Source organism: Lipophrys pholis (assembly GCF_963383615.2).
Source record: "Lipophrys pholis genome assembly, chromosome: 1".
In the NCBI taxonomy this organism is placed as follows: Eukaryota; Metazoa; Chordata; class Actinopteri; order Blenniiformes; family Blenniidae; genus Lipophrys; species Lipophrys pholis.
In genome coordinates this window covers 19,758,078-19,784,010 of record NC_137635.1, presented here as the reverse complement: position 1 = coordinate 19,784,010, position 25,933 = coordinate 19,758,078, and the positions used below count along the sequence as shown (strand labels likewise).

Here is a 25,933-nt window from a genome sequence, read left to right as displayed (position 1 = left end):
CGATCGGCGTCTTCACACGTCATGGCGTTCCTGTGATCGTCCTGCTCTGCGCTCCTGGCGACAGCCACGCCGCTCCTCGTGCTGCTATGCTGCACGTCAGGTTTCAGGCGGATGTGCTTTAACCCTTCATTGTTCAGGTCACACAGATGCGGCGGGACTTCAGGAGAGAAATCCCTCCCAGGTCATGTTCCGAGCTCTGAGCCCTTTATTTGTGGAGTTGGCATGTTCTCCCTGTGTTTGCATGGTTTGTTTTTTCTCTCTCTCTCTCTCTTCTTCCCACAGTCCAAAAACATGTGAGATTAACTGGTTACTCTAATATTACCTGGAGGCGTGTGTAAGGGTGTGTGTAACTGTCTGTGTGGGTGTGTGCGTGTGCGTGTGCGTGTGCGTGTGCGTGTGCGTGTGTGCGCGCGCGTGGGGCTACAAATACTCTTAAATCTTAGATTAAAAAGTGTGCAGCCAATGTTTGACATGCGATGAGAGGGGTTTTTTTTTTTCCCCATTTGGAGATTCTTTGTGATTTTTGATCTGACGAATGTTGCTCAAGAGCTGCTTTCTGAGAGAATAGCACCTACGTAAAGGCTTGAAATATGCTTCAATCACACTAAGGTGACATTTTCAATTGAAAAGGATGTGAATGATTGTCCTGTAGCGGGTCATTCAACTTAGTTTGACTTGCTTGTCTTTTTGTGGGACCTATATATTAAAACATTCATTTATATAAATGAAGGATGAAGTTGAGTAAATGTGCTTCAACAGGACTGTCTTGTTTCTAAATGCCGTGTTTCATCCAGCCTGAGGCAAAAGATGTTTTCTATTTGGCCTGTGTAATAAATTCCCACTCACTTGTACAAATCCTCACTACTATTATTCCAACTAATTGGAGCTGACCCGGCAGGCCGGCCTCATCCCGAGTCACTTTGTTCAGAGTTCTCGGTGGAAAGTATCCGATCCCCTCCGACCCGAGAAGACCACCGTCCACACAGAGAAGAAGAAGATTAACGACACTCGTTGGCGACGGAAAGCTGCAACTAAGCAGATTTAACTTCTCAATTAGCTGCAGTCAATAATCAATTTGTGAGCAATCTCTTGGCTTTGCTTGAGCCGCGGATTAACTCCTTTTGTTTGAATGTGCCGTTTAGACGACAAACAGAAAGAAAACTCCTCAAGAGCAGTATTGTGGAGAATGTGAAGGTGGAGGCCGCCTGGTGTTTCCATGGTTGCAACCGCGCTGTTCATCCCACAAATGCCGTTTATTCGCACCATATGAAGGACAATGAAAAGACTTCCTAACTTTACAACAAAGGAATAAGATATTTCCTTATTTTTTTATTTGCTTTTATAATTTTTGTTATTAAGAATCATTTTTGTCTTTTTTCAATTCGAGAATTATGCAAATTTAACACCATCGTTACTAAAACACAAAGATACTTGATTGTACGTATGTATAAGTATGTAGTTGACAGTATGATCCACGCATCTTCTTCCAACTTAGACACCTCCAGGTCATTGAGAGTCACTTTGTTAGCCTCATATGCATGTTGTTTGGACAGAGTGTCCAGAGAAAGCCTATGCAGACACACAGAGAGAACATGCAGACTCCACCACAGCGAGGCGCCTCCGCCCTCAAACGGCAAAAGAAGAAAGACCACGTCACCACCGAGGCGCTGCTGTCAGCAGGTGCATGTTTTAATACTCATGATTCAGCACGGCACACTGAGGAACAGCAGATGGGTTCAACACAGTTAAAGTAGGAACACATGATCAAACACTTGAGTCTTGAGCCCCGGTTTGAGACGGACAATATTTACAGGGGGGGGGTTCGGCTTTATGTACAGGATACACGGGAAAACAGCGGTTTTGCCGGTTCACAAGATGCTTCACGACACAATGGTTCACAGCACATCAAGCAGAAGTCACATCCAGGGTATAAAAAAAAAGAAAAAGAAAAAAAGGAACCCTTCAGGTCCATCCAGGATGGAAGTACAGCAACATCGCCATCTACTGGTTACATCCCACACGGGCTCAGAGAGCAACAACAGACCACATTTAACTTCACCAGTTTGTTCTAAGGCAGAACAAAAGCAGAACATGTACTTAAGTCAGGTACGGTAGTGATCTACCCATCTATCCATCTATCTATCCACCTATTGATCTACCCATCTATCTATCCACCTATTGATCTACCCATCTATCTATCCACCTATTGATCTATCCATCCATCTATCTATCGTCCATCGATCTAGAGCCAGTACAAAAAGATACCTAGAACCTGACCGTCAGCGCGCGATGGCTTCAAACCAAAAGAATCATCCTGTACAGTTGTAGAAGACCATACCGGTGTCTGTGCACGTTTCAGCTCTTTAATACAAACGGAGGAGTTTATTTACATGTGATGACTGTTTTTCGGACCACGCTGCTGTTTCGGTCTTCTAAAGACTTTCAAGTCGCACTTAATGCATCTCGCCATGTTTTGCAGATTTGCGTCATGTTCGATGAACCATCTCCGGCTGCTCCGATCTGCAGGAAATGCGTTCTAGAGCCTTGTTTAAATTAACTTCTGTCATGGTTCCAATTGAGCCGATTGCATGAATGCTCTTTAGATAAATGTCCTCTGTTGTGTTCAGAGTTTGGGAATGACAACCGGTTCTTTTCAAAGCCATTATAAACGTCTGTCACACGTTTTCCTCATTCAAAGATTCATAAAATGACAATACACCAATCTGCGACACTGCAGGATGGTGTTCAAACAGTCACCGAAACGTGCAAAAATCACCAGTATGGTCCTGAGTAGCTCAGTCAGGCTTTAAATGAACAACAGCACATCGACTAGTAAAGGTAGAAGACAACAGCCTGGAGAGAGAGAAGCCCTGTTTGGAAAAGAAACATCACCCACGTCTGAATTTTTATAAAAAAAACAAACTTAGTGCAAGCCTGGCCTGCTGCAGGACTTCAGGGTTTATCTACATGAGTCATGTTGTCACAGTCAGTCTTTTTAAAATTTGATGGTTAGTTTAGTTGGCTTTTTTTTTTTAAAATCTAATCTGCTAAAACTCACACAGAAGACACATAAATAGGGGAAATTAGCATAGATTTTTGTGTGACCGTCTTTAAAATGTCCCCGGGATATCTAATGCTAGCTCTATTGTCCTTTAAATACATGTCATGCTGATATTCTTTTTTTTTTTTTTTGGGGGAAGTATTTTTAGTCTGATTAAAAGGCCCCGATCAGCATGCTGATGAATCTCCCAGGCTCGGTCAAAACGCTGCCGGCCGTCAGTCGTCGTCCTGCCTCTTTATAACTGACATGTAAAGCAGCACAAAGCACACACACACACACACACACACACACACACACACTCATATACACACACACACACACACACACACATTCATCCCCGTCACCCGGCAGCTCAGGAGAATCTGCCCACGCTGCTGGACTCAGCAAACGATCAGACAAGACGGACTGATCTGGGCGAGGGGCGTCTCGCTTTAGCCTTGTGGGGCGGTCACATGGCACAGGTGGTGAGCCGACGGCTCGGCCTCCATCAGACCAGGATCTGTGTGGCGTGTGTGTTTTTAGTGGGAGCGTGTGGATGATGGCCGTGATTGTGTTTTGGTTTGATCTCGTCGATTTCGTTTGTTTGCTCCCGGTCGTGCGCGGGGGAGGACTGATCCGCATGCGTCGGGTTCTCCCGTGTCTCCGTGACCTCGTCGATCCAGCTCCTGAAGCGGCTGACCCGGGTGTAGAGCGCGGGTGAGGAGGTGTCGGCGCAGCCGTAACCCCCGGCGACGACCCCGGCGACGACCCACCGGCCGGACCGCTCGTCCTGACACACCAGCCCGCCTCCAGAGTTCCCCTCGCAGCCGTCGCCGTAGAGCAGGCTGGTGTCCGGCGGGCTGCCGGCGCACAGCGTGCCGTGGCTGGAGAAACTGTCTCCGTAACGCTTCTTGCACTGCCATGACGACATCACGGGGACCCAGGAAGCAATGACAGCGTCTGGGAGGGAGGAAGGACGACGTTAACATCAATCGGATAACATGTGACACAAAACACTTCACTGTGTCCACGGGGAGCTTCCCTCCTGGACAAAGAAACTATCCATCGTCCTGTTTCTCGTCAAGAAAAATGAAATAAACACACATATTGAGGCACAAATTCATGTCAAACACTCCAATATAACCCAAACAACCCACAATAACAGGACCTAAGATCATGTCTTGTCCTGACTCTTGAAAACAAAATCTACTACTCACTTCACAAATCATACATGCACTATGAGAAAGCTTAAAGTTAAAGTTAAACATTTTGCATTTCAACAATACTTCGTGGCATAAAATACTTATAAATATCCCAAATGTCCGAATGTAATTGGGGCATTTCGCAGGCTTCAACATGCATGTTTTTTTGGGGGTTTTTTTCTTCAAACTTATCCTGCACAGAATATCTTTGATGGTAATGCCATGCAAGAAATTTAACAAAAAAAGGGGGCTAAAACTCTGTATTTGTGGTTTGGATTCAACAAAAAGGAATGCAGAAGGTACCGGATATCATCATGATAAAGCTTTCAATCAAACAGGGCAGGAGAAGAATTTACTTCAAGGGCCTGAGAGTGAGTAGTATTACTCTTGTGGTTAAAAATGGGTCAAATGATGGCAAAAATACAAATATTGATGCATCGACACTGCAGATCTTAAATAAATCATGTCAGTTATTAATTATAAGCAATTCGTCTTGTGACATTCAACAACTGCAGAATATTATACACGGAAGGTTATTTTTCTATATTTATCCATTCAATAGACCTATTTCTATGTATCAGTCACTGGCGATCAGTAATATCAACCACAAGATGGCGCCACATGCAAAGTGACGACGGCGTCTCCTGCCTTGTGTCACATTTTCATGGAGATTCGTGTATTTGTTGTCGACATGCTTCACAGGAAGTTCACCATGAAAATAAAAACAACATCCAGGTCGAGACGTTTCTCCACTTTTCCTTCTCTCTTCTCATCTCTAACCACAGATGACCAAAAACGGTTTTTTTCTTGCAACATAAAACTCAAAGTTTAGTGGCGATCGTTCATGTCGTTCACTGCAGAAGAAACCCGGACAGCATCTTTTTCTCTCGCCCTTTACAACCCGTCATCTGAGACACACGTACCTGGCCCGGTCCAGCCTGCGGTAACCATGACGACACAAGAAGACGGAGAGTTTCCACTTGACACCGTGTCGGCGGAAGGAAGGCACGCCGCGTTAGTGGCGGGGTTAAAGGTCATGCAGTGGCCCTTGGTGCTGGGCAGCTTGAGCAAAGCCAGATCGTGTCCTCCGCTCTGACCCTTGAACTTCCTGTGAACCACCACTCGCTCCGGGGTGAGCGTCTGCTCCGACGCCCCGACTCGCACCAGGTACCTGGACGGGTCGCTGCCGAACCTGAAGGAGACGGAGAGAAGGTGGATTTAAACCTGTGTGCCCGCGGTGGTCGGCGTTATAACCTGATCGACGGCTTTGCACCGGATTCACCTGCTCACGCAGAACGCCGACGTCAGCACCCAGCAGGGGCTGATGAGGGTCCCGCTGCAGAGAGGACCACCACCCTCTTCCTCAGACTGAAGCCACACCGACACTTGCCATGGCCACGAGGTCCTGAGCCATAGAATATAAAACCAAATGTATTTCCAAATGTCAGACAAACCACCAGAGAATACTGTGAAATACTATGCAGTGATACTTTAAAACAAGAAAAATAAAGGGATGCATATTACTGTTGGTAAACCATTAGAAAGGGAATTTTGCATAATAAGACCCCTTCAAAGGTAAACGTGTGACAAAAAAGGTTCAGAAGGAAAATACATGGTCAAATGTGTGCAGCCCCCACCTGAGCATGTTTTCCTCCCCTTGGTTCCTTCGTTTCCCTTCAGTTTCTACCGTCTTCCTCAGTCCGCAGCTCAGCTCCTGAGGCTTCGTCTGGACGGCGGACCGCCGCGGCGTCACGTCACACCTCACGCCGGCGTCGTCTCTGCGCCTGCAGCCCTGGATGCTCTGCCCCAGAGAGGGACACTCTCCCAGGAACTCCTCCTTCCCCGTGCACCTCACCTGGTCCAGGTGGATGGGTCCCTTCCCCTGGCCGAACCCTCCTGCTGCCACAGCCCCGCCGCTGAGGAAGAAGTGGGAAGATTGTGTGAAAATCTTTTTCGTGGCGTTTTTACTGGAAGTGTGTATCTTTGGCTGCAGGAGCGTCAACCTGTGTCCAAGCTGTCTGCACACTACAGCCGCATTGAGGTCGTTCCAGCCCGAATCACAAATACTTCCCCAGTCGCCGTGAAGGTACACCTCGACCCGACCCTCCTTCCTGCTGCTGCCACCCACCAGACGCACCAGGGGACCTGACAGGAAAACAAGACAGCTTCCTATTCATATTCATGTCAGTGCGCCCACATAGTGCAGTGTACAGAGACGGGGCAGGTAAATGTCATCTGTTCATTCGGCTGCTATTTTCATTCTAATAAACTGCGTGTTTTGACAGGCGCTGTGGACAGCGGAGAGAGGAAACACCTCTTTATTCTGCCTGCTGTCGACATGTGACATTTAAAGTATTTATGCTGACCTACAACCAATAGATAGATAGATGGATAGATCTGGAGCTATACAGTGAGTCACTCTTATCAGGCTAAATTTAGAAATAACAAACAGACCTGTGGACGGTGCGATAGCCGGCACTTCGTTTGTCTCCTGGCTGGGCCGGCCTCTGCAGCGAACGCCGACGTCCTCGCTGTGGGAGCAGTCGGTCCGTCCCCAGATGCCGTGCTGGCAGTCCAGGAGGGACGTCTCGGATCCCTCACACTGAACGTCGTCCAGGAGGATCAAACCGACGCCCTCGCCAAACGCACCGTCTGAGACGACCTCAGCGTGACCCCTGAAGGTGTAGAGGAAGAGTTTAACTGTCGAATTAATCTGTTTAATTGTCTTCTGCAACGTTTTAGTCAACTTAGAGTCACTCGGCAAGTTGAGACTTAATCTAAGACCTGAGGCTTATAGAGGCAACATATAATCTAATATGCTTATTGTTGTGGACTGTGGAAAGAAACAAGAAAAACCGGAGGAAAAAAAAAATCAATCTCATCTCACAGTGATTAAAGCCACTTCAGTGGCAGAACACACCAACCATCAAATAAAATAAAGGCAAAATCCAAGTAAGGCAGAGCTCCAGCTCTTGCTTTGTTAATCCCACAGCAGCTTAATGAATTTTCACATATCATCATCATCATCATTATTATCATCATTATCATCATCATACAACACCTGCAATACCTGTGCATCAGAACTGGTGCACATATGATTTTCCACAATAGGTTATGTCATAATTAGAGTCACAAATCAACATGTGCAGCAAAACTCTGCCAAACAAAACTGCAATTAAATACTTTTTTCAAATATCTGAAGCAAAAAAAAAAAAAAATCCAAATAGAAGATTTAAATAAAACTAATTTAAATGCAGAGAAGTTGGGATGTGAATACCTGGTCTGAGCTTTGCAGTGGAGCCGTGTGTTGGTGAGGTATTCATACCTGTAGCCCAGCTGTCTGCAGACGACCTCGGCGTGCTGCTGGCTCCAGTGGTCGTCACACACCGTCCCCCAGTCGCCGTTATGAAACACCTCGACGCGACCCTCCCAGGGACTGTCTCCCCCGACCAGACGCACGACGCCATCTGAAACAGTGTCACGTCACAATTAAAGGCCGACGCGCTCGGCTGAGCTGCAGCCATATGGCAAAATCTCAATTTTACAGACGCTGCTTTCCCAATTAATATTAAAGTTCGATCAATTGTTAATGTTCGTGTTGTCGCATGAATTGATACGTTTCTCCTCGTAAATCCTCTTTGGTGTCGTCACAAACAGGCTGTTGCTGTTTCATAAAGTCATGATTAATTGATGCTCGGGCGCTATAAATAGCAGCTTTAATGTTATCGGTGTGTATGTACCGGTGTAGGGGCTGCAGGAGACTCCAGCGTCCTCCATGTGGTCACAGTTGTGTTGCTCCCAGTCGCCGTGAGGACATTGATCCAGGAAAAGTTCATTTCCTGAACACTTCACAGCATCCAGCAGGATGGGACCTGAACCCTGACCGAAGTGGGCCCAGGACCAGGACTTCGCCACACCCCTACAACACACACAGATACACGTTTAGTTTAAATACTCTCTCTCTATATTTCATTTTCTTTTTTTAATAGAAACAGTTCTTAAGCTGGTAACCAGCTGGGAACCCTCCTGCACTGAAAAAAACCAACGACCTGTAATTGAGTGTTTTCAAGAGTGTGATACTAGTAGTTGACGATCAATAGAGAAACAAATCTGTGAAAATATCTGACACACACATCCGCCGCAGAAGAAAAACACAGAATCCAGGTGGGAGAAAACAAATCCTTTTCAGTTCTTTTTCCTTTTAAAGTGTCAAAACACATCAGAGAGCACATGCAGCTGTGTGGGATCCTGTGCAGCAGTGCCACGGCATGTATTATTCACACACACACACATGGCGAGGAGTCCCTGGGTATTTCCTGAGCTAAAATCCACCTCTCATTCAACACAACGACAGCTGTTTGTGGCATCAGTTTCGTTGTTGTTTGACAATCGTCTGCGATGTTTCACCAGGGTGAGCAGGAAACGTGTCAATCTGAAGGCTCCTGCAGATTGAGTTTATAAACTGTGTGACGTTGATGAACTTGGGCAGTCATAAATCTGTCACTTTCCACTAAAACGGAGACGACTATCCGGAACATCATCTCGCGTTGCTGCACAGGTGAGAGCTTTGCTGTGCTATTTCCTTGGGAATCTGCTAAACATCCTTTTCTGACATATTTCTTATGGTTACTGGCAGCTGCAGCTCAGTCCTGACATGTCTGACACGGTCAGAAGAGGATCTCAGACTGGCTGCAGTCGTCTCATCGTACAAAACAAGAGCACTGTATTTAATCCACAATCAAAAGCATGAATTCTCAGGATTTACCAACATGAAAACACCTCTGAGCTCTGTAACAACTCGGAACAGCATCTGATAAACAAAAAAACTAAAACAAATCCTTGTCTTCTTTATAATGCCAAACTTAAAAAAAGAGAGAATGAGTTTTCAACTTGGCTGAAATCCAACTTTAGTCAGTGACTTTTACACGGATAAACTCCAGGAACCTTGTTGAACAGCCAATAGGATGTTTTATCTTGTATTATCAATATTTAAGTTATTTAAATGTTATTTTCATATAGGATTGTATCATAATATACAGCGAGTTCATTTCATGTGTAACATACAAACAAAAGCTTGACCTTGATAACACTAATTAAAGTTCATTCTGGAAATAATGTTAAACAATATACAGCATAACCCCGGAATCTGAATGTTGTTGATTTGTCACTGTCCAATTGATGTGAAGCATCTGATCGCACTACATCGTTTTATGTAAAACCTCTCATGACCTAGTTTTTAATTAAAAATAAATAAAAATGGATTGTTAAGAGGAATAAGATGATTTTGTGTTGCAGATTTTCTCAATCAATAAATCAGTTTTCTTTTCACTTTTCATACAATAAAATGTAGTTTAACGTGTGTCTTATATTAATTACAGAACTGTTATCACCAAACACCAGCTGCATCACAATGCATTCATATTAAAAAAAGGTAGGATATTCCCTCCATTATATTTGCTGCTGATTAAGCTCTGAGCCCATCCGGACGTGTAGGTGGACTCTTCTACATCATTATCCACGGAAGTGCGAACAAATCCTGTGTCACAACAAAGGACCTAAACATTCACTGTTGTCATTTATGGAAGCTGCTGATTTATCCTCCTTTGTGTTACAAAACTCCACCGTCATCAGAAAACTATTAAAAACACATGAGTGAGTCACACTGCCGCGCCGTTACAAGCTCCTTCATTACAGGGAACGCACGCTCTTTATTTTGAGTCAGATCCCCAAACGTGTAATAATCCACCGCTGAAAACATTCCCCAGCAGATGAAGCTTTTTGATGATTTCTTTTTGGTTGGTGTGTCGAACTGCTTAAATCCACAATCCCCAGACATCTGAGGGAATTGTATATTTGTGACTGACATCGTTAGAAGGTATTGGCGGGCGTCAATAATGTATTTTATGCTCATTTCTCCTCGTTTCATCTCAGTTTACGTTTCAGTCGGAGACGTTTCAGTGTCTGGAGACATCGCTTGTAATTTGACAACAACGATATCAGTTCCTCGTCGAAACCTAAAGTTCATCTCAACATTCGGACGATTATTAACACAAATTTGAGAAAACTCTGCAGTGTTCATGGCACTCACACAATTCCCCTATAGAAACATTTCGGAATACTCCATAAAAACACAAAAGGTAACTGATTATAATGGTGCACCACAAGTAAAAGGAGACTATTTTGCAGCATTGCTGTGAAACAAAAGCAGTTTTCTGTCAGAACATGGTTTCCCTCCCGCTGGACAGAAACACATAACCGCCACTGAAGCTGTGTTGTTTTATGTCGCCTGGTAATGGAGCCTAAATGTTCTCTGGCAGAGACATTATCCAATTTGAGAGCAACTTCGATCACTCAGGATTTCTGTAACAGTACTGGAGCACAGAATGGAACGTTAAACGCACCCGAAACCGAGCTGTCTGCACACCACCTCAGCATCTCGGTCGTCCCACTGGTCATCGCAGACGGAGCCCCACCTTCCCCCGTGGAAAACCTCCAGCCGACCTTCGAAGTCTTCCTCGCCTCCGACCAATCGCAGCGGAGGGCCACTGCCTGGAAGATGAACAGAAATCAGCTTCAAATAGTGTCGGTCTCCGGTGAGGATCAATAACATCAAAACAGGATGTGAAATCTAATAATAGTTAAACATAAAGGGAGATACAATTTCTTACAAGTTGGTGAAGCTGAAAAGTTTAGTTCAGGATTAGGATTAGATTCTTAAGTTGGCTTGGTTTTGGTAAGAGGGTAAGAGATGCATTACGACAATAAGACGGACCTACGAAGATAGTACTACCAGTCTGTGTGTGTGTGTGTGTGTGTGTGTGTGTGTGTGTGTGTGTGTGTGTGTGTGTGTGTGTGTGTGTGTGTGTGTGTGTGTGTGTGTGTGTGTGTGTGTGTGTGTGTGTGTGTGTGTGTGTGTGTGTGAGTGTGTGTGTGTGCTTCAGGGCTGTCCGGTTGCCATGGCGCCCTGGAAGTCACACTGACCTTCTGGTGTTGCGCACACCACGGCCGCCTCGTTTCCATGGCTACAGTCTCCGGTGACGAACGTCCTGCTCCTGCACTTACTCAGGGTGTTCTCGTCGCCGCGGCAACCCAGACGCTCGTAGTGGAAGAGGCCGGAGCCCGTACCGAACTCCGAGTGCTGCAGCGCAGTGCCGATCTCACTGTGGGAAGAGAGACAATAAATAAATAATCTGCATTGAAGATGAAACATTTTAGACGTATCGCTGGACAGAGGGTTTTTCTTTTTATTGCTCTTACCCTAAACCCAGCTGCCTGCAGATCACACTGGCATCTCTGTCTGTCCAGTGGGAGTCGCACACCGCCCCCCACTGTCCGTTCAGGTAAACCTCAACACGCCCGCTGCCAGAGGAAGGACTGCCAACCAGACGGGCCACACCTGAAAAACACAAACAAACAGTAGTTTAAGTCGATTCAAAAACAAGAAAGGGAAAAGAAATCAGTCGTTCTTCAGAACACTTTTGCATTTCTGGCCTCGTCCTTTTCATCCATGCTCGAGTGTTGTCTTTATTCCTGCACTCAATATGTACACTTGTACGTGACTGAAGAATGTTTGTGTCCTTCAGTCTGTTGTTCTTCTGAGCGTCTCTCTGTGCAGTGCGGCACAAAGGCAGCCGTCTCCAGGTTCACGTCTCAGCAGGCTGTTACTCACAGCTGGGTTGACATAACACAATAGCTGCTGTAACTTACCGGGTTTCTCGGTTTCAACAAGGAAGCGGCACACTGTGAATCACCTCAACAACCAACAGAGCGCCGCCGACTCTGCTTGTGACGGTACTGATGATTCAGTGCTCGACATCTTGTCTATTTACCCACCCTGCAGACTCACAGAGACATTAGCATCCATTTGAAGTTCAGTTTCGGGTGACATGACACGTTCAAAACGCCGGCATCCACTCCACTTGGAACTCTGCTCTCCAGAGGGAATTATCCTCGTCTCTCCAGCTGCTGAAACCCCGCAGCGCGTTCACCAGCTCGTCTTTAACTCTGTCACTTTGCTTCCAGGGCAAGAAATTAACTAACTAAAATGAGATAAACTGTCAGTCGAGGTGGGGGAGGGGGGGGGGGGGTCACAACTGCATGATCACTACATATTTGTAGTGATCATTTATTCAGATGGGATGCAAGGATTGTGTGCTTCACCCTCTGAAGACAATGTGAGCGAGCTGAAGATGATGCCATCATTTTCAATGCTGATGAAATCCATGGGAAGTGGGAAAACAGCCAAATGAGGCTCGAGATGTTCAATGCGCCTGGTTTTCAAGGGATGACTGCAAATGAAACCGCAGGCCTTAACACAGACAGATTAAAGTCACTTATTTAACCTTGTTTTAATGATTAACTTGTGAATCTCCTTTTTTTCTAAACCTATTATTGAATAAACTATATGGGAGAATATAATATAGTAGTAATTGTTCATATATATTTTATGCCTTTTTTTTAAAAATTTCTTTTAATTACATCAACAACATCATAGTTAACCCTGGATATATTAATATTTATCACTTATTTGACTTTATTCTGTGGTATTGATAACTTACCTTCTATGTTATTTATTCTATGCTATTAAATTTCCAGTTAGTGCACCTGATTCATGCATTTATCTTAAAAATATGAAACAAAGTGTTTATTTTCAAAACATGCATACACTAGGTCTTTCTTGTTGTACTGTAGGACTCATTAATGTATGGGCAATCCTTAAAAAAGGCTACACACTATTTATTTTTTTATTTTTTGTAGAAAATGATGATTTGGGTAAATTACCGTTAAAAATTTTCAATTTACAAACATTTTTCTGAGTGCTGTGACATATACAGCAATAATCTCATGTTTTATATCTGTAGAATTAGAATCTCGTTTTGGATTAAAATGGTAGGATCATAATATTTTTTATTTTATTTCATAAATCAGTTTCACAGGTTTTTGGCCTGATATCAGTCAGAAGAAACTCTCTTTGAGTTCCACTGATGTTGAAAAACATTATAGACACATGAAGATAAGTGATATTAGTTGTTTAGCAGAAGGGATTTTTTTAAGAAAAGAGCAATTTGTTTTGTGTGTGTGTCGCCATAATTGCACTCGTCTGGTGCGTTCGTACCCTGGTGGCAGTCGCAGTAGGCCCAGCCAATAGCCCCCGAGTTCTGTCTGAAGAAACACCAGGGGTTTGACTCGCGGTCCGGGTTCCTGCAGAAGCTGTGGTCACCCAGCCCTCGACCCGGGTACTGCATGACGTAGTCCGGAAACTCGGTCCATTTCAGACAGGGGGCACTGGAGTCCGTCTGGGACACGGTGCCGTTATAGTATCCCAACTCGGTGAATCCCTCAGAGCAGGACAGAGGCACTGCATACACAGGAGGAGGAGGAGGAGGAGGAGGAAGAAGAGGGAGGGGAGAGAGCCAGTTAATGATGAGGAAGATGACAGAACAAGATAATTTGGATGAAAGGAAGAGGATTTAGGTCAGAGAGGACAATGAACAGAACGGGGAGTGAAATAAGGAAAGTTGGGGAGAAAAGAGATGCAAGAGGAGTAAGACTGGCCTCATTTAAATCATATTATCCCCCATGTCTGCTTTTTATGTGAACATGAAAGCTTATATAGATGAGCCTCATACGCTGTCCAACGCCACAGCAGGATCCTTCCTAATGCATTCGCTGTCACTGATCCCCGCAGAACTCGTGAAATTTCCACGGCCCCAGAAGTCCTCACGGTGAACACAGTGGTGACCAGAAGCCTCCTGTAATCTTCTCTGAGCAGGACGGAAGTGCGAGTGAAGCTCAGACTGACTTGGGGGGGGGGGGGGGGGGGGGGGGCTGACTTCAAACTGGAGCAAAACGAGGCCACGGCTTGCAGAGCAGGTTAGAAGCTGCAGCTTATTAGAGACGAACGTCGCACAAGAAGGAAGAATAGTGACGAACATAACGAGCGGAGTGCCGCACAGAAACACATTGTGTTCATGAACTTAGAGGTGCAAAACGGTAGATTTAAAGGAGCCTTTTGGTAGTGCTCTTTTGTATATTCATAAAGTAAACCCAGCAGGGTGCGTCTGCATCTTTGTTGTGAGGGACATTTCTAATGCATTCCATTGATGTTTTATCTTTAAAAGATTGCTGCTGCTCTAAGGTGGTTCTGCAATGTCAGTGCGTTTCTTACGAGGTTTTGGAAAAACACAGCAGGTTACCACACACTGCTAAATCTAACCGATAGGACCACACACACACCAATAACAATGCAAGAGGGGCATTAGAACCCAAAGTTTTAAAGTGTGAGACAGGCTTTTCTGAACATCAATGCAGACAGAGGAAGAACTTTGCTTTTTCTCAACACTATTTCATTTCCAGGGTCTCTGCTATAACCCCAACGTGACTAAAACTCCCAGAAGAAGTTTGTTGTTTTTTTTTCCTTGAGGCCAACCATCCATTAAACTATGATTAATGGGGGGGGGGGGGGGGGGGGGGGGGGGGGGGGTGTTGGTATCCAGCAACAGTCTCTTATCTGTTTGACACACACGGCTTGGCCCTCCTGCAATATTATCCCCACTGTGCACGCCTCATGCACACTCTACACATGAACCAACACCGAAAGCCACGTAGACAGATGTCTCTGTGCACACACACACACACACACACACACACACACACACACACACACACACACACACACACACACACACACACACACACACACACACACACACACACACACACACACACACACACACACACACACACACACACACACACACACACACACACACACACACAAAGGAGGAGCACTGGGACCGAATTGGAGGCAGATAAGAGGGAAGCAGTAAAAGCACTGACAACTAAAACAGAAATATATCCTCAAGTATAAATAATAAAGAGGACACTCAGAAATTGTGTCCTCACTGAAAGAAGCTCAGAAATAAAAGCGTGTCTGTCCCTTTAAGAGAAGGAACTCAAGAAACAAAACAGGAAAGAAAGTGAAAGTGACTGCGCTTCTTGGGAAACCAACAAGCAAACTCCCACTTCTCTATTTTTGTCTCGGTGGTAAGTGTTTCTCAACCTTTACATGCATTCTGTTGCACTTTCCTCTCGTTATTCCTGCAGTTGGAGCGAAAACCTGCTGTTTTGCAGCTGCGTCGTCCATAGTTGAGAATTAAAACAGCTGTGACACATATACACGTCTTTTAAATCTGCAAATAGGTGTTGACGTCAAGCTTATACAACGTTATTGAGGCAGAAAGGCAAAAACTAGACTATTTTCTTTGCTATCCTACTTGTTTATACTGTTTGTGTTTAAAATTATGTAAACAAATGTCATTTGTAACGACTATGTGAGTTGCCAGGTTTGTACACTTCCAGCAAACACCTGGTGTCTGTATGGCTATACATGAAAATGGAGGACATGAATACAAAATCTGGCAATTCAACTTCTGCAATTGAATGATCAAATACGTTTTTAAAATAAGAACAAGCCCCCTAAAGCATTAATTGTTTGTGTGCTCATTGGATGTAAGTATACAGTACTAATAATGAATGCTTGGGATAAGTGCTTATACTGTTCAAGTTAATGAGTGTTGCTGTAGTTAACAGTCTTATTAATAACTTTATATAGAGAGTTCCTTTTGAAGCGGTTTTTCTTTACAAAGTTTTCCTGTTTCAGAAACTCCAGGTAGTTATGTTGCTTTTATTTTCAAAGCTGAAGTGCAAATGTTTGGAAAAAATGTCACATAACGTTTCCTTAAGTCTGACCTTTAAATTCCTTGATTATTGCAGCTCCAGCTGTCTTAATATTAGGGAAAAAAACTTTTGTTCTAAAATGTTTGGTCGTCTTTACCCAGAAACTATAATTTCTTACTTTTTTCTTCTTTTGACTATTTATATTTTACGCTTTATATATTTCAAGTATTCATTACAACTCATCCTGCCATAAACTCTCTGATGTTGAGTATATTTGTGTGCGTGCATTTTCAAAATACCGCCTGTCTTGAGAGGGATAATAACTCAATATCAATGCGACAATAACGCAATTTGTAAGATTTGTTTTAATTGCACTATATGATTCAAACTGAGGTTATATCAGAGCCGACATTGTAATGATAAGGTGCAACATAACATGGTTGAATCGTCTAATTCAAATGTTTCTGTGTGTTTTTCAGAAATGGCGTCCAGCATCGGAGGGTTATCGGAGGATCAGTTTCTTTGTCCCATTTGTCTGGACGTGTTCAACCAACCCGTTTCTACCCCGTGTGGACACAACTTCTGTATGCCCTGCATCTCCTCCTACTGGAGCGAGCCGCAGGCCTGCCATTGCCCCATCTGTAAGCAGTTCTACCCACGGAGACCCGACCTGAAGGTCAACACCTTCGTTTCAGAGCTCGCGTCACACTTCAAGTCGCTCCAGCTGACGGACGCCGGGGTCAGTAGCACGGCTCAGCAGCGGGCCGGCGATGGAAGCGCGGTGCAATGTGATATTTGCACCGACACAAAGGAAGAAGCCGTCAGGTCGTGTGCGGAGTGCCTGACGTCGTACTGCGGCGTCCATCTGGAGCCTCATTACCGAGTGTCTGGGCTGAAGAGGCACACGCTCCTGGAACCGGTGGCGGGTCTGGAGGACAGGGTTTGCAAGGAGCACAGCATGCTGCTGACGTCGTTCTGCAGGGACGACAACGTCGTGCTCTGTGACGCTTGTGCGAGCTCGGGCCACGTGCAGCACAAAGTCGTTCCCGTGCAGCAGGCGTACGTCACGATGAAGCACCGGCTGGTGAGCACTGAGTACAAAGTGCAGGAGGAGATCCAGGAAAGGATCAACAAGGTGCAAAGCGTGAAGGAGTCGCTGAGGCAAAGCAAAGCTGAGATGGGGGGAGTGATGGCCAACAGTGTGCAGGAGTTAACAGAGCTGGTGTTTGAGATTCAGAAGAACCAGGCGGAGCTGGTTCGGCTGACCGAGGAGAGGCAGAAAGCCAACGAAGAAGAAGCAGACAGATTCATTGGGGATATGGAGAGGGAAGCCACCACGCTGCAGAAGACTGCAGCAGAGCTGAGGGAGCTAAGTCGGACTGAAGACTGCCTCATTTTCCTCCAGAGGTACTCGGAAGTGATGCTGCTGCCACACACCATGGATCTGTCCATGTTCAATCTGAACAGACAACTGGAGGTACAACGCATCCACCGGTCCGTGAGCAAGTCGGTGTCTCAGCTGCGAGCGCTACTGAACCAGATGAGCTCCGACATAACCAAATACTCTACAGGAGCATGCGCATCGACTGGCGGCAGTCTGAAATACGTGCAGCAGTACCAAGTGAACGTCGTGCTCGACCCCCACACAGCTCACCCACAGCTGATTTTATCAGACGACTGGAAAGAGGTACGATTCAGCCCGGACTTCGAGCAGTGGTTTCAGCAGGTCCAGAACCAGAACGTGAGCATGTTCACAGAGAACCTCGGAGTTCTTGGGCGCAAAGGCTTCGCATCGTGCAAGTTCTACTTTGAGGTGTTCGTGGGTAGTAAGACGGAGTTCTGCCTGGGCGTGGCCGCGGCATCGATCCCGAGGAAGAGGGCGATAGCTCGGACTTCCTCCTCTGGCCTCTGGGCCATCTGGTTCATGAAAGATAAGTTTGAAGCCTACGACTCTCCGGGTGTGCCAGTGTACCGGCGGAAAGCGAAGAGGATCGGCGTGTACGTGAATTACGAAGAAGGTCAAGTTTCATTCTTTGACGTGAAGGCCGCAGCGCTTATTCACTCGTTTTATGGCTGTGACTTCACAAAGAAGCTCCATCCGTACCTGAATCCCTGTGATAATGAATATGGTTCCAACTGGGACCCGATGATAATTGTTCCTGTTTAGTCGTGCAGATTAAGCAGAGACGTCAAGACACCCGGCAAGATGCAACTTGATCAAGAAAATGCAGCCGTTATATTGAAAAGATAAACCTTCTTATTTAAAATTCTACTTTCTGTTAAAGCAACTTTTTGTGAAGACAGAAAGTAAATAGCTTTAAGTGGATTAGAAGCACCGTGCCTTAAATACAAAGGGGGGTTTTGGAAATGAACCAAAAGATTAGATTTACCCGGAGTGGAAGCTTTCTCGACTCAGAACGTTTGCAAACATCATTGCCTTGATCAATTATTTATCTTCAAGAGAATGTAATTGGGTGGATTAACAAAGCAGAGGAGCCTAAATAATGAAATATCCAACATGATTAAAGTGTTGAGGTATGAAGAAAGAAAAGTAATAGATTATAGAAATAAGAAAGGAAGCAGTGATCACTCTTGTTACGTCTCTTAATATTTATTTCAAGGCTTAAAAAAAAATGCAAATGTTCACATTTGAGAGTGTGCACCCAGCAGACACTAATATTTTTGCTTGTGAAATATTTCAGATGACACTTTTTTTTTTTTTTTTTTAAATGGATATGATTTATTCCAAATAAGCTCTTGTGATTTGACAGTTCACAGCCGATTTGAACTGGGAATATATTGCAAGGGTGTCATTACCATGTTTGAGTTTTGAGCAGACTTTGTGTTGCCATAGTAACATTATTATTATTATTATAATTCTTTTTACATTGTGTTGTTACACAGTTGGCCCACAGACTCCCCTTCAGTATGAAGAGTTCGCACAAAAATGTGTTTCCAGTTTTTGGACGAACCGAGAGACTACATCTGTTCTTTTCTGAAGAAGTGAAGTTATTATAAAACTTTACGACAAGCGATCTACACTACAAGCGTCCCGTCTCTCCTGCCATCACAGTCACTTTTGCCACTAGAGGTTCCTGTTCTGTGTCGGGACGCTCATGAAGTCCTAATAGTGACTTCAGCGTTTTCTTTTGGCATTAACAAGTAGCAAGTAACAAACACTGTAGTTAATCAAACCGAACAAGATAAAACAGCAGCCGCTCGCCTCCATACAAGAATATTTCTGTCGGTAAAGTGCTTTTTTTTTTTTTGCCCCCTGAGCACTTACTGTGACATCAGGTCGACTCCACAATGATGCAAGCTTTTACCTGCGACAGCTCGTTTTGCACAGACGACAGTTTGACATCTGTGTGTGTAAATAATGAAATGGCTCGATTCCATTTAGCTGCTTCGGTGATTGCAAAAGCCAGGCGACGGTGCCATGAATACCTGCTATCTGCCTGCTGAGTCGTGTCTCTCGTTCATTCAGGAGCCTGTTCGTCCTTCAATAGAATATTTCTTATATGATTGACGGAGTCGGTCAGACCGTGGCAGGATAAATTAAAGTACCAAGAAACTAAATCAATGATGATGCACACTACATGAGCCTGAATCTTTGAATATTTTTGTTTACTGAGATATTATCTTTTTATAAAACTCTGCAAACGTTTGTGAGGTTGAGATGAATGTAGTTCTGCAGGTTTATTGCTCTGTAATGGTGATTAAATATTTATGATCAGATTGATAAAAGTTTAATAAAGTGTAAAAAGCATTACATAACAAACGTGATGTCCTATAATTCAATTTTTTTTATTTTCACGATCACTCCACATTTCCATCCATTTGTGTAACCACATTTTGAGTTCCTACTTCATTCAGACGAGCGCTCAAACACAACAACAGTCACCGCTCTCACCATCCTTATTGCCACGACAACCATATTCTGCCTATCGCCATGGGAACGCTCAGCCCCACCACCCCCCCACTCCCCCACCCACCCCCACGCTCCCATAATCCATTTCCCAGCCACAATGAGTATTCGACACGGTTCACACTCGGTGGCTCGCTGTATGGGGGGGCGGGTGTGTGGCGCCGGCTTCCTCCACACAAAACCCATTTTAATCAGAAAATATGAGAGAGAGTGTGTTTTCACAATTTTTCTTTTTACCTAATTCTCTTTTTTTTTTTACCCAATTCTGATGTAATTGTGTGCACCAAAGACGGTGTATTGTGGAATATTTAGATTCACTATTATTGAATAGTTAAACCTGGAGAAAATTGATAACAAAGCTCTCTGAGGTGTGTGTGTGTGTGTGTGTGTGGGGGGGGGGGGGGGGGGGGGGGTTGCAACATCTACTGTATTTCAAAAATGGAAACCAGCCAGAAAAGAAAGAAGATCCACACCCCACCCCCACCACTGTCGTTTCAATACTTGACAGAAAAAGAGAAGGGTGGAGGTGGAGGTAGAGGTGGTGCTTGTTGAGATGAGGGATGAAGACGGGGAGAAAAACACCAGAGAAGTGAAAATAAAGAAGGAGCGGCTCCACGGAGGGTTTTCATGAGTGTCTGACTCAGACTGTGGCTTTAACTGGAGGGAAATAAAAGCAGAAAGAGCACGGACGGTGGAGATGGTGTAGGAGGGATGAGGACGGATGGAGGGACGAACTGTGCAGACATGTCTGAAGTATCAGCGCCCACCTACCTGAGTTCTGCACCTCGTTTAAGTAGCTGTCCTCAGCCACAACCTGCAAAAGGAGAGAGAAACATGCGGCGGGTTAACATGGAGTTTTAGAGTGACTCTTACAAGCAGATGACAGAGAATACAGTTTAAACGCAGCTGACGAAGAGAAGAAAACCAAAGTCATACATCAGTAATGCCATGTCAGCAAGGGAGAGGCCGGCATCCTCGTTTGACATACTTGAAAAACATGGAGGAGGTGCAACTGGTTCCGCTCTTGATCGTGCATTATTGAATTGTAAACAAGTTCATTGAGGCAATGCTGGAAGGGAGTTTATCACTGGTAGCCATGCAGATCCACGATGACAGAAATACTCCAGTCCTCCATTTGATCAAAGCATAAATGAAGGAAAAAGAGTTTGCAGTTGTTTCTGTTATATATATATATATATATGGTAAACCAGGCAGAAACGTTAAGCTCTTGTTTACTGTTGTTTTAGTAGCACTTGGTAGTTGTTGGACCATTTCAATGACCACCGCATACAGCTTGGCCATAGTGTTTGTTGTTGTTTTGGCAGGAATACAGCATAATGTCTGAGTATTTATCCAATCCTTATTGTTTTCTGACTTGCAGTACGGTCAACGGCTGGAATGCAAGAATACACTGGAACAGAGTACAAGACGAAATAATACCCAGCAGTGTATTACTTGCTGCCATCGTGCTCGATAAAGATGAAAACTGTCAAAGAGTGGGCCGGGCCCAATTAGACAGGATAAACCTTACTGAAGATAAAGGGTTAATTGATTATTAAAAAAACAAAAGCCCAGTGGACACTCAGACTATTTTGAACAGAATTTCAAAGCCTTTAATCACAAACACAACCACCGAAGCAACAACGCATCAGACAAGACTTGCTTTTTGTTTGGCAATCTACAATATTGTCAATAATGCTGGGACTGCTTGCGGTGGTTTCTGTCCTCCGTCATTAAGGAGCAGAAGCAGGTTGTGCCAGGGCCCGTCATGGAGCCTTCAGGCTAAAACAAAAACGGAGGAAAACAGAAACTACATATACTTCTGAACCGTTATGCAGTGAAGCAGCTATTGATTTACCTTGTTGGGAGAATTTCACTCCACTGAGCTTCTCTCCTTTCTCAGTCTTCATATACAGTATATACCAGGTCTCTCTCTTTCTCTCTCTTTCTATGAATAGGATGTTGGAAGAATAAGTTTATTCTATAATTGCAATTTATTGTAATTCATGTTGTTGGACTGTTAGATACATCCTCCACACAAAAACACCTGACCCAAACTCGAACCCTGACCTTTCTGAAGCACCTGTCTCCTCGCTCTGGACGACAGACATAACATTCAAGTGCTTGTTTCCATCCATACATGAGGTCAGGAGAGTAGAGGACGCGCACACTGCTGTCTCGGCTGAACAACTGTGGCAAGGACAGTGAAAAACAGACCATTTCACCTTCACACAGGTGAGCCCTGACGTCCATCTCAAGCTCAAACTGCACACACACCCACGTACATGAAACCGTCACCCCGCCGCCTCCCAGAGGACGCTGCCCGTCCTAATGACATTAGGGCAGGAACAGGTGACCCATGCCAGGGAACATGGCTGCTGATATCTCCATTCACATCAATCACACGGCTCCATTAGAGCCGGATTGGTTATGACGCCTTTGCAGCTGCGTCCTGTAGCCTTCACAGCAATGCACACACACACACACACACACACACACACACACACACACACACACACACACACACACACACACACACACACACACACACACACACACACACACACACACACACACACACACACACACACACACACACACACACACACACACACACACACACACACACACACACACACACACACACACACACACACACACACACACACACACACACACACACACACACACACAAAGAACGACAGAGACAAATAAGCAATCAGCCAGTCCATTTCATCCCCGGACGAGTGCCGAAGCGGAGTGACGTTTTCAAGTCTGAGCTTTTAGTCCTAACTGATATAACTTGTGTTCATCTGAGTGCTTGTTCCTGGGAAGAGTTTGGGAAATTAAAGTTGATTTTCTTTGCTTTTATGACTTTGTGATTTAAGCTGAGAGAGGTCAAACCTGTTAAAGCACAATTTGAGTCTCATGAAGTGTTTGGTTTTTTTTCTTGACACATGCTGCTGCTTATTACTACTTGTACTCTTGACAACCGTCATGCGTCCTCAAGACACAGGTGGCGCTGGAAGCCTGGTGACACGCTGATAATCAAGATGTTATTCAATTGACAGTATCCGTACCATCAGAGAGGTGGATCCTGTAGTTTTACAAAGAAAATTAAATAAAAAGCTATAAAAAAACAAACAAACACATGCAAAGTAGTACAACCTCATGTTTTGGTCCAAATAAATGTAAAGACGTAATTTAATATGTATCAAGGCTTCAGAGTGAGATGAAGCAGTGTGAAAGATGGATTGACTGGAAACATCACGAAGTCCTCCACTGTGCACGTCAATCAAACTTTTCAAAAAGATTCTGTTTGGTTTGAAAGCAGAGTTTGGAGTTCAGAGACAAGTGTGGCATCTGGTGATCTACTAATTGAATCTACTAAACAATTCTCTGATTGCTCCGGTGGCTGACTGGTGTGTTGACTGACATTAACTGCACTTCTGGTTTGAAAGAATCATATCCAGTGGTGGAAACCGTACTGTGTCATGGCTTCGATTGTACCTAATTACAAGCAAAAGCAAAAAGGTTAATGTAGTAAAAAAAAATATTCACAGAAACTATCTTTAATCACATTGTCAGTTGTGGGCCCTTGATTACATTCATATGTGTTAAATATATAATTCAGAAAGTAAACTGCGGTAAATTGGTTTGTACAAAATGTAGATATGAAACAGTCAGATCATACAGCAAACTGTACTTCACTATGAAGGATATTACAAACTTAAAGAAAGCCACCCTAGCCCTCTTTGTGTATGCAGTTTGCAGGTTCTCCCTGGGCGTGGATTTTCTACAATTCGCTCATTGTCAGCTGGGATCGGCCCCAGTGTCCTGTGTCCAGAGTCATGTAATTCACTTCTACATACGACTGGATACAACTCATTAAACACATGTCTTTCTCAAGTACACAAAACGTAGAGCTGTAAAATGCAAATGTAAAATATTGTTGTGAACATCAAAAAAACGGGCTTTAAATGACATTTAGCTTTTACTCTGCAAGTGGAACTACATTGTAAGTTTGAGCAATAAATTCAGAGTAAAGTGGATTTTTCAGAAAACAAGAAAAGAATCCACTAATTAGATTTGTTGGAATCTTTGATGTTTTGCTGGGATGTTGGCAACAAAAGAAAGTGCTGCTGCACTGAGGCCCCTCCCTGTCGAGGAGATTTGTCTAATGAAGTTGAAGAATTGGGGTGGGAGGGGTGAAAAGCTGAAACTCATCTGCAGTGGGCTGTTTGTGCTACATGCATGGCTGCTTGCAGTGTTAGTGGGTCTAATTAAATCCTGCACACCGCTGTACTCCTCTAATGACTTCTACACAGTCTACACAGTTCATATGCTGCACATTAACACACTGGGGGGGGGGGGGGGGGGGGAATGAATCTTATTATTTATCATTAATTGACTGTAGCCACTTCTCATGTGACTGATCCAACATGCAGGAAATGAGGAGGACTGTTCACCACTTCATGAATTACTGAGGCTGACTCCCAGCTGATGCTGCTCTCGCGCGCGCACCTGACAACAACACCTGACTTCTCGGTGTCAGCGGACCGAATGGCCGTTGGCGTGCGTGGTCCACGCGCACGACACCACCTCCGACGGGTTCCTCTCATGATACCACACCGGCGGGGGGGGGGGGGGTTGATCTGCCTGAGAGCATGCATGGGTGTGTGCGCGCGCGTGCGACACAATGTAAGCCGTGCGTAATTGGACAATGTTGCCGAGATGCCACCAATAATTTGCATGAATACACATGTGATGCTCGACCTGCACCTGCTTTGTTGTAAACCCAGCCTGAATAAAACGGATTTATTGTGAAGCATGAGTGGCTGCACAGCCCCGGAATCCTTATCAATCCACTTATCAGGTCAATCATCGGCCTAATTAAGGTTTTGTTTGGTTTTTTTTAGCACAGGTCACCTCAGCACGACTGTTACGGGACATAGCTTCATAAAAAAAAAAGAAAAAGAAAAGAACACACACACACACACACACACATACAAATGAGGCCATTAAAAAAAAAATGTAAAAATCAAGCCCATCATCCTCATCCTCATCAGACAGGATGGAGAAAATGTACCAACCTCCGCCAGCAGCGGCAGCCAGAAGCAGGCGGTTCCGATCAAGCACAACATTCCCCGGCTGGTGAGAGCCATCATCCTTCCCTCCCGGTGTGTCGGTGTCATAGCCTGGAAACCCGCCGCTCCTCTCCCATGTCCGAGCCCGACCGGTCCTCCGCTCCGTGTCCGCTCCCAACTCACCGACTGAGTGCGCGTGTGTGTGTGTGTGTACGTGGGAGGTTTTTTTACTCACAGGAGGAGGCAGGGTGCGGCACTACGATTCACGGGATGGAAGCACACACAGTCTCACACACTCACACACTCTTTCTCTCTCTCTCTCACACACACTGATGCGATCCTGGGTGAAATAGTGTTGAGCTCTGCAAAAAGACCTGATAGAACAAATCTCTCTCTCTCTCGCTCTCTCTCTCTCTCTCTCTCTCTCTCTCTCTCTCTCTCTCTCTCACACACACACACACACACACACACACACACACACACACACACACACACACACACACACACACACACACACACACACACTTTCATCAATTTTTCTCTGAGGAGGTTTTCATGCTCTCTTTTATTTACTCATAATAATCAGCTGTGATCAGGTCCAGTCAATAACCTTAACATTAATTGTGATTTATTCATATCCTGACAAGGTATGTTGAGAAATGTATTGGAGTTTTTTGTGGATTCATTTGTAGAACTTAGCATATAGTGGTAATAGGAGATTCTATTAAACAAAACAAGGAGATGCAAGTATGAGTCAATGTTTAGCAGCCTGTCCTCACAGTGAGAATGTCCCCAGTTCAAGTCTTTACTCAAAGTCAGCTGGGCTCCAGTTTGATATAATGGCAAAGAAAACTGATGAAAGTTATTTTTCCCTGTATCTCAACTTAGACAATAAAACATTTTAGAGACACGAGGAAGCTTCATGCTATGATCGAAAAGCTTTGTGACACAAAAACAATCCCAGGAGGTGAATAATCAATAAAGCTGAAATATTTGC

General features: G+C 44.6%; 2 protein-coding genes across 2 annotated transcripts; one reads left to right on the top strand and one right to left on the bottom strand.

Moving 5' to 3' along the window:
- Window positions 1-1,665: 1,665 nt before the first annotated feature.
- LOC308119730 (neurotrypsin-like) lies at window positions 1,666-25,317 on the bottom strand. Its single transcript, XM_080479880.1, has 14 exons — window positions 24,943-25,317; window positions 20,621-20,663; window positions 13,358-13,600; window positions 11,500-11,638; window positions 11,224-11,402; window positions 10,644-10,791; window positions 7,983-8,161; window positions 7,568-7,709; window positions 6,697-6,917; window positions 6,246-6,387; window positions 5,880-6,158; window positions 5,525-5,647; window positions 5,166-5,434; window positions 1,666-4,000 (listed from the first exon to the last, which is right to left on the bottom strand). Exons 1-14 carry the CDS (start codon window positions 25,042-25,044, stop codon window positions 3,549-3,551), a joined length of 2,661 nt encoding a protein of 886 aa, XP_080336006.1. The 5' UTR covers window positions 25,045-25,317; the 3' UTR covers window positions 1,666-3,548.
- LOC308107454 (E3 ubiquitin-protein ligase TRIM21-like) lies at window positions 15,208-19,696 on the top strand. Its single transcript, XM_080459784.1, has 2 exons — window positions 15,208-15,288; window positions 16,401-19,696. The coding sequence occupies exon 2, from the start codon at window positions 16,403-16,405 to the stop codon at window positions 18,086-18,088; it is 1,686 nt and encodes a 561-aa protein (XP_080315910.1). The 5' UTR covers window positions 15,208-15,288; window positions 16,401-16,402; the 3' UTR covers window positions 18,089-19,696.
- Window positions 25,318-25,933: the final 616 nt, after the last annotated feature.

What these genes read in the sequence shown, in the direction of transcription:
- LOC308107454 (XM_080459784.1), top strand. Translation starts at nt 16,403, where the DNA reads ATGGCGTCCAGCATCGGAGGGTTATCGGAGGATCAGTTTCTTTGTCCC.
- LOC308119730 (XM_080479880.1), bottom strand. Translation starts at nt 25,044, where the DNA reads ATGACACCGACACACCGGGAGGGAAGGATGATGGCTCTCACCAGCCGG. An exon ending in AAACGAGGTGCAGAACTCAG is followed by an intron (nt 13,601 to 20,620) that starts GTAGGTGGGCGC and finishes CTGTGTATGCAG; the next exon opens with TGCCTCTGTCCTGCTCTGAG. An exon ending in TCGGCGTTCTGCGTGAGCAG is followed by an intron (nt 5,435 to 5,524) that starts GTGAATCCGGTG and finishes CGTCTCCTTCAG; the next exon opens with GTTCGGCAGCGACCCGTCCA.